The sequence below is a fragment of the Sinocyclocheilus rhinocerous genome, unplaced genomic scaffold, assembly GCF_001515625.1.
Source record: "Sinocyclocheilus rhinocerous isolate Xijiao unplaced genomic scaffold, SAMN03320098_v1.1 scaffold291, whole genome shotgun sequence".
NCBI lineage: Eukaryota > Metazoa > Chordata > Actinopteri > Cypriniformes > Cyprinidae > Sinocyclocheilus > Sinocyclocheilus rhinocerous.
Window position 1 is genome coordinate 58,955 of NW_015640451.1, and position 9,690 is coordinate 68,644.

Genomic DNA, 9,690 nt, shown 5'->3' on the forward strand with positions numbered 1-9,690 from the left:
TGTGTGTGTGTGTGTGTGTGAGAGAGATGTTTTCAGACTGCTGATTATGTGTCTGCCCAGGGCAGAGGCGAAACCAAACACACCACATTCCAGAGAGAGAGCGAGACAGAGAGAGACATGTGACTGTATAAACTATGTTTAGATTTTAAGCATTAAACGAGTTACATTAAACATGCTGCCTGATCTGATCAGCGTGAATCATTTGAGCAGCACCAGATTTACAGCATTCTGTTCTGATGAGATTTAACGGCTCATTTCTGTCCCTGTGAGTAAGAACACATTACAGGTGCGGCGCTCCTGTCAGACGTACAGCATTAAAGAGGTTAATTAGCTTAATTAGCTTAGTTAATGTGCTTAATCACTGACGTCAAGCAGCACGCCAACAACAACAACAACCAAATTTATCAAGGATAATCAAAAGGAATAGTTCATCCAAAACCCAGAATGTGTAATCATTTACAAACCATTATGTCACTGCAAACTCATTTGACATCCATCTTCATGTCAGTAAATGACAGAATTGTAATTTTTGAGTGAATTATTCCTTTGATGTCCATTATGAAAGCCAAACAATATGTCAATATGTTTGTGTTGTGGTTTTAAAAACCTTAAGCCCATTTGAATCTGATAAAGATGTTCATAAAATAAAAAGGTAATTTGTTTGGAAACAATATTTTTAAACATGATTTACATTTTCCACCACGGACTGTGCCAAAGATAAGCAGACACTTTAATTTCTATTTAGATGGCAAAAATAAGAAACTTTCTTTAACAGTTATTTAAAACTAGCATAACCAATGAACAAAAAAAAATTTAAGGGGCTTTTTGAAACTGAAATAGAATTTTTTGTGTCATATCAAAGGCTCTAAAAAACTAGCATAACACCCCTATATGCATCCTGGATGCAGATTGATGCACTTCAATGAAACCTGAGCATTTGGACTCACAGAGTGAAACTCGTTCTTCATTCAACCGCTCAAGGTTTAAGAAGTTTTGTTGAGTTGTTTTTATACAACAAATTAAGAATTGTTACTGCTACGATTATTTGTGAAATAAGCCTCCAATTAAAAGCAGCACTGTAATTGCCACCGGATCACTAATTGACTAGTTAGTTGGACGACTAGTCAACCATCTATCTATAGGATCTTCCTTAATTGTTTCACACTGTAGAATTTTAGGACTGAAATTTGAGCTCAGTTATGTAAAGGCCAGGCATAACCAGGATTAAAAATGGCCATAAGCAAGGATTTAAAAAGACACTAAGCCAGCGGTAAGCACAATGTGAAGAGCCCATTATTATATATTTGAACTTTATGAAACAAAAAAATAGTGAGCTTTGGATGATTTCTAGTGTCGAAGTATTTAGACATCACACATTCAGCCACTCTATATCTCTGTTTTGATTCACAAAAATGTCTTTCATTCCCTATTATTCCACCCGCTTAGAGCTCTACTTATAGACTTTGAATATAAAGAAAGAGCAAAGATCAAACCAATTTGGAATGAGTCAAAAAAATAAAAATGGGGATCTTTATCTCCGAGTGCTTGGTTAAATGAAAGCCATTCTTTGCCACTGAAAGCTCCAAGAAAGACAGAGCGAGTGAGATGAACAGAGACAAATGAAGAGAGAGAGATTAAGAGCGAGCGAACGAGAGGACGAAAAGCAAGCCCTGGTCCCAGCGGACTCTGATGGCAGAGAAGATGGGATCAAGCCTCACTAAATGAATTAGATAGCATGAGCGAGAGAGCAACTCATGAAATTTACTCAACTCCCCTAATGATGTTCCTGTCTGACTGAATAATGGAAGCACTTGGGAGAAAGACAGCGAGAGAGAATGGACGCAAAAGGAAACAGGAGGTGGGTGACAGGAAGAGTGCTTGTGATATTTATATTCTACAACAATTTAATGACGTTAGACTATTAGACACAGTTAGACACAAGGTAATAGTCTAGGTTTTCAGGTTCTCAACAATGATTATACAGTAGTCTTACTCTTATCCAGAGCCGTCCTTAAATTTGCAATCACCAACCCAATGAGTAGACTCGAGTCATCTAGAGGACTTTACTAGGCCACTCCTTAACGTTCCCAGCCTCACAACCCTAGTCTGATCTACAACTTCTCCACTTATCACAATCACCCTTTGCACCAAGATAATGGAAGATGAACTCTGGCAGAGGACATTACTGAAGCACACCCATTCATCCAACCAACAAATCAATCGTTGTAGCCATGCAGTGCGTCTTAATGGCCTGCTATCAGAGAATGGACTTACCGAGTTGATGCACGGTAGCTCCTTGTTGAGCAGCCAGGGCAAAGACAGCCTGCCCTCTCCTCTATAGCACGACTGAATCCTTTCCTTGATCTTCTCCTTTATTCTCGTCAGCGTGAACAGGCAGAGCGCCGACTCTTTTGGGGGTTTGGCCCGGTTCTTCTGACCTTGGGAGAAAACTGTAAACAATATGTCCTCTTGCTCGGACACTCCCAAGGAGTTTGCAAGATGCCTTCCAGGTTTGGCCAAGTAGGCATCCTGGATCAGTCGATACTCTACGCCATCTTTGGTGCATCCGATTGGGAACTCTACGTAGGAGTAGAACCTGGGATCATCGATACAAAGTCGGACGATCTTCGAGGTGAAAAACTGTTCCCCACTGGCATCAGGAGAAGTAAGTTGGGTATCCAGTTGCAAGGTCAAGTAGTAGACAAACTGTTCACTGCTAAAGCTGTATATGTAGTAGATGTCGAACGTCGGGAACTTGGACAGCGTATCCGAGGGGATCTTCAGCTGGGAGGAGACAAACTCGTCCTGGTGGACAAAGCTGAACATGTCAGCATCCTCCTCATTGGCCATCAACTTACGGCTCGAAAGAGTTGGGAAGTACTCTGATTTTCCATCGATGGGGGTTCCAATGAAAAGCTTGCTGATATGACCCTCAGAGATGATGACCCCAGACATGGTTCCCGACTCGCCGACGCTGGAGAGGTAGTGTTCCTTACGGTGGTGTGGCTCACCAAGCTTGAAAAGGTCATCCAGGCGCAGAAACTGACAGATGCCTTGCGAGGTGCTTCCACAAGCAATTAGTCGGTTTTGAGCATAGTCTATTAGCAGCAGCTTGTTCACATTACTATTTGGGGCAAGGTCATGGGGGCATAACTGTACACCTGGAGGTGGATAGCATTTCTCGTTGTCCACTACAGGACCCGTCATATGACTCCTCAACTTGGTCAAGTTGCTAGAAAGCTTGTAGATCCAGTTTACCGCGCCAACATACACATCCCCCGTCTTGTTATGGATGGCTAAATGCGTTAGACCCCAGTCAGAAGGCAAGAAGGACCTAAATGGCTCTGGGGATCCTTCAGAAAGGTGAGGGGATATGCAGACAGTCAGAAGCCCAAGGAGCACCACAGTCCTTGGGCTAATAAAGCATTGCGGCCCCTGCTGAGGCCACATATCTGCGCTGGCCCTCACAAGTGAAGGATATGGTGGCCCACGCTATGTCTTCAATAGGGGACTTTTAAACAAACTCAACAAACAAGGAAGGGAGGCAGCACAGGCTTTTTTGATTCAACGCTTCCTTGCCTTCTCAAAACAGTCATCCACTTCAGCATCCACCTCAATTCCTCGTCCGGGGCTCCTGCAGGGCAAAAAAAACACATTATGAGTGCAAATGGAACATATCCGATTCATTATGCATCATTTCTCAAAGTCAAACAGTGAGGAAAGAGAGTAAAGACAATATCTTTCATTTTGCCACAAATCATTTAGAATCGCGTGGTCAAATGAGGTGAACCTTGTCAACTTTTAATTACTGAGACTGATAGCTCTGGGGGTGAATATGGATTGGAGACGCACTGTATACAAACTCTTCACTAAGCAACACCGCAGCTGTAGAGTTGGTCTTGCTTCAATACGGGCATAAAACATCCATCATCACAAGTGTCTGACAGCAGCTTTGTATAGATGAAGTATGGAAGTACATAACAGTGCACCTTTAAAAGAGCCCTGAAAACAAGCAAGTCTAAAGTAAGTCTTTGAGGTCTGAAATGCTTGAAGTTGTTCCGAACTTTACAAGGGCAAGAAAATTATATTGTGCTGTTTCAAGTCAACTCGAAAGGATTTATACCTACATCTTGTCCTTTTCTAATTCACAGCTCTGAGAACACAGATTGCAGTGTAAAACCAGAAAGAATTCCACATCAATGCATTGTGACGATTCATTTTTATCTGTACACCATGATTATATGATCCAATACTCTGTTGGGAAGTAGTGACAGACCAGTTAGCTGTGAAAAAAATATGCAACACACCAATTATTAGTAGTAAATGGGCCATAAGATTAGACCAGCAGTATCTTGGTCATAAGTTTAGACCAGGGTTCCTCAAAACCAGCTATGGATGACCACTGCCCTAATCAAAGACACAAGCTAATCAAGGTCTTCAGAGTTACTTGAAAATTACAGCTAGGTGAGTTTGATCAGAGTCTGAGCTAACAGATTTGAGAACCCTGGTTTAGACATTGACATTTAAAGTCAACAGATCAACAAACCCAGGACTGATATCACACTTAAAGGGTTAGTTCACTCAAAAATTAGCCCATAAATGACTCCGGTCATGCGCAGCGCTGACCTCATACGTCATCCGTCCGGAACTGCTTCCAGTGTACAACAGTGAGCGCAAGCTACATTAAAGTGATTATTACGTTTTGAATATGGATATTTTTCTTACAAAAACACATTGATTCACTACAGAAGGCCTTTGTTCACCCCCCGGAGCCGTGAGAGACACCTAATCTATGGGCTAATTTTCATTTTTGGGTGAACTAACCCTTTAATAAAGATCCGGTTCGAACTCAAAATGGCATACATGAAACTTAACCCAAGGTTGCTCCAAAGAAGCTATACCTGTAGTTATTTTGGATAAAAGCACCTGATAAAAATTACTACAAACTTAATTGTTAGAAAAACAGATTGTGATTCTGCTGATGATGGAAAATAAATCCAAACAAACAAATCTGAGTTCACCTTCACCATTTCCACTGGGGGAAAAAATGGGAGACGGAACTGCAAAAACAGGAAAATCTCATCGACAGGAGAAAGCCGGAGGCAAGCGAAAACTGTGAAAGATAAAGGAAATAAAAAGGGGAGATAGAGCAGAGGGAAAATAGGAAGAATGTTTTCCTTTCTCTCTCCTTTTCTTTGCCCATTTCTTATCTCCATTGCTTTTTTCCTGTTCGGGTGATTGAGGGCCTTCTTATCTGTCCATCATTCCCCAAGGACGGGATGATGGGAAGTGGCGTCATTCCGCAGAGCTCCAGAAACATGCGCCAAAATGGACCGGAAAAGTGAAAGTATTCCTATGTCTATCAGCAGAGGACCAACCAACTAAAACGATTCCATTTCAGAGATGAGCTGCTATCGTATTTTATATAGAAATTGAGAATTATTCTGTTAATTTTCCAAACAAGTAGTAAAAAAACATATATATATGGAAATATATTCATGCATGTTATGCCATGGTAGTACCGTGGTATTCTTTGATGTACTACAGAAGTACATGAACCATTCAGTACCATGCCATTACCATCATTTTACTATGGTACTGCCACCACAGTAAGGCAAGTCATAAGTTATATTTCGTGTCTGTTGATTTACTATGTGTAATATTTGTGTGCAAGTGTGTGAAATACAGAATGAAAGAAAAACAGAAAGAGGTAGAAACCTGTACGAGATTCCTAAACCTCATTTCTCTTCATTTGAGCGGATCTGTCATGACAGAGTGGACTGTAAATATCAAACCAAAGTGCATCTGTGCATCCTCCTACAGCTATCTGGCAATGAAACGGTTAAAACGGTCAACACACAAGTAGCCTATCTGTAGCGAGATATGAGCAAGAATGAGAATGGAAACGAATGAATGTAGAAATATAAATATAAGAATGTCTCCCAAAACGCCTCAGAAAGCACTGACAACTGAGGAGAATTATCAGTCTCATCAAGAGATAAACGAAATTCTTGTCTAACATCCCTGAAGGCTTTCTTTCATCTTGTGTTCTCATCTTCCACTTTTAGATTCACCAATTTCCCTTGAGTACCTGCACTTCAGACGATCAGTAACTGCTTAAATGACACCAATCAATGCACCAAATGACTGAAACAGCCACTGAATATATATGTATATGCCCATGCAAGCTGCCGTTATCACAGATGTTGTTATTTGTGTCACGGATCTCAGTCTAGCTCAATATTATCACTGGCATCAGTTGTCAAATGAGCCGCTCGCACACGTTCTGCCTAAAAACCGCAGACAGACTATTGTGCAAACACATTACAGTCATAGAACCTTTATTTACGGACACATCTACCACAAGCTTTATTTATGCATAAGCATCCAAAAACTAATATACAGAAAACTTTTTAAACGTTAATTTAACATAAAAATTATATAATTAACAACTGCAGCATCATCATAGAAATGCAACGCAATGCAAAAACTTTCAAAAAACACTCTTCACGCTTTGGGCAAGAAAAGTTCCTGACAGGTTTCATGAGATTCTCCCTAGAAACCACCTCACACCAACGAAACAAGCGCTGGAGTACATTTCAGGATAAGGAGCATGAGACACAGTTAATATGGAAGTCAATTCATTCTCCATTTTTCCCACAGCTGCCCGAGGACACGTTACTCTGCGAGTCGTCTCACAGCCCCTCTGCTTTAGAAAACAGAGCATAAATTCACGTCCACACACTGCGGACAGACCTCTAAACCCGTCTCCTCAGATAATGGCGAGTGGTGGCAGGCGGCCGGCTGATTTATTACTTGTGGCATTATCAATTACAGCACGAGCCTCTCAGATGGAGCGCGAATACACACAGAATACACTCCGAAACAGACGTGTATAAAACACACACAAAAGCAATATAACTTATATAATCCAGTAGCCTCAGTTGGGAAAAAAACTGAGAAACTGTATGTTTAAAATGGCAAACTATGGCATACTTAAAAAAAAGAAAAAAAAAAGAAGAAAGTACAATTCGCATTCTCTGCACAACATGCATATCCAAATGATGTGCTACATCTGAAAACAACTGCACACAGATACTCAATCCCACAATGCAACGTGCTCGACAAGACTTTCCATACTGTAAAAATGCTTTTTTGAAGTTAAAACAAAGATTATTGGAGTACGTTTCACAAGAACTTACCATTTCAGTTTTTATGTGTCAAAATTCACATTTAATTCAATGCATTCTTTGCCGTTTGTTTGTAATTGTTTGTGAAATTTACTATCAGTTTCTGAGCAAAAAACGGTGTCTACACCAAATTTCTACTTTAATTTTTTTAATTGGAAAAGACATTTTTACACAAAGTTTATTAGAATTGAAATTGGAATTATTAATTTCCTTAAAATATTATATATTTAAATATTATAAGCAATAAATTTAAATATTATATATTTAAGCAAATTATAATATTTGAGTACTGATATTCAACTGACATGTTAAACTGGACAGGAAGGAAAACACGACGAGTGCACTGGAAGTGGCCAGTCAGCAATGACACGGTCATTTCACAGCTCATTATCACACTAATTAAACAGTAAATAAGCCCCAGACAAACGAACTGCATGCAAAACTGAACACACGTGTTTATCCAGCAGTACACACAGATGCGTCACTGAAGAAACAGTGTGTTTATATCCAGCCTGTGCATGGAGGGGTGTAAATATATCCTTGCACATGACAATCCAGCATTTATTATCTGTATGCATAACAGTTACACAATGTTTCCCCCAAAATGCCACAGTTACTACAGTAAAACAATAAATCAGAACATGAACTTCTTCAAACAATGTAGGCTAAGTAGCTTTAGAATCTTAAAGCATGTGACACAGTTTTACTGTAGTAATACCTGCAGTTAGCAGTATTTTGGCAGAAACAGAAGCAAGGCAGGGGAATAAACAGATGTTGTTTACACTCGACCCCTGTTTACCCTACTTTACCCCCCATGGAGGAGTAAAATCCCCCATTACACACCCTCATCTCCAGCCCTGCCCCCGTATGCAGCTCTAAGCTTCCTGAAACACGTTTTTAACCCACCGTTCACTCGTCTGCAAACATTAGACATCTACCACACATGTATAATAAAAATCACCATTCATATTCAACCAAACTATTATATGATCCCATCTGATCTAAATATCTTTGAATAAGACCGAAACCACCCAGCAACCACTCAGAACACACTAGCAACCAAACAAAACACTGTAGCAACAAAATAGCAACATTCTGTGTTTGCATGTAAAAATGCAAATGTAAAAATGTAACTATTAAAGTGAAATTAAATTGAGAGATGTTTGTGATTTCACTGATTTTCATTGAATTTACACTGGTTTCAGCCGCAAAAGCATGTTTTTCTACAATAAAGCAACAGCTTTTCTCAGCAACCTTGGCCCATTCATTTGTCCCATAAGGATTTATTTTAAAGTCTTGGTTAAAGAGTTATAAGCCATGAACTAAGTCAACCACAAGGTGAATCACAAATTTGCAAAAAAAAATTTGAAAATCGGACAAAATGGCAAAAATATAAAACTGTGAACTTAAAGGCTTTAATGAGTAAAAGAACTACAATCCCATGAACCACTGCAAATTACAATCAAATTAAAATGGACAAATAAATAAATAAATAATTTGAGTATTTTATCAGTTATAAAGGTTTTGTTTTCATATATTTATACAATATATTTCCATGCATTGGATATAGATATATACAAAAATATTAGTAGTTTTAGAGCATAGGGACTTTTATTATGTCATTTGCAGAGTTTCACGGGAATGGAAGAGGCTAAAGTTTTTTGTGGCATGATTTGCTTGTTGCAGTTTCTGATTTAGTTCGCATATTCATGTGTAATTATGGGTTTTTACTAGAAATTCCGCTGTTACACGATTATTTAAAAATTTGTTTAAATAATGTGGGCTGATGATTCAACAAAAGCATATACCATCAATTAATATAGCTTGCAGTAGGTCTGTTTTTAACAGTTTATGTAAGTCATTGCCCCTTGGAAGAAAATAAACATGTATTTTTTTACTTCTGATTGTGGTGCTCTATAACCTTAACCCTGACTGTTTTGCTCAACAGACATGAGGCTATGAAAGCATGAGTGTTTGTTGAACATGCCTCAGCCTTTATTGAATATTTTGACTTCATGCCAGTCCTTCACAGCAGACGGATTCGTCTAGGAGTGTGAATCGAAAGCATTTAGGGATGTTCTCTCATTGAAATCATCCAAACTGGAGACTATGAAAGAGAAAACCAGAACGTTTTGTCTCAAATTATTTCAAAACTGACCAGGATGACCAAAAACCTTCCATTACATCACCTAGCTATTGGGATTACAAGACCGTTACCCAGAATCCCCTGCGCCGATGACTTGTGAGGGTTCAGCCTGTTAACATTCCAGAGGAAACAAGAGGAACCGAGTGAAGCAGCAACATGTGAACTGTCTGTCTGTCCTTCTCTTTCCTGTTTCCTACTTGGCCGCAACACACAGTCAGTGATAGGGTTGGGTACCGAAACCCGGTACCAATATGGCACCGGTACCTATAGGGCCTTTTGTACCGCGGGAACCTTTTCATAGTACCAGAACTAATTGTGGAACTACCCACTTTTTGGCGCTTTCGCACCGCCCGC

At 39.6% G+C, this 9,690-nt stretch overlaps 1 protein-coding gene across 1 annotated transcript in view; it reads right to left on the reverse strand.

Annotated features, from left to right (window-relative positions):
• LOC107752862 (plexin-A1-like) overlaps positions 1 to 9,690 on the reverse strand; it is a gene marked incomplete at its 3' end in the record, with an annotated part of 78,658 nt that overhangs the window by 56,684 nt on the left and 12,284 nt on the right. Inside the window, exon 2 of the mRNA XM_016568933.1 lies at positions 2,275 to 3,634. Coding sequence (XP_016424419.1) covers positions 2,275 to 3,450 — 1,176 coding nt within the window. The remainder of the gene's footprint in view (positions 1 to 2,274; positions 3,635 to 9,690) is intronic.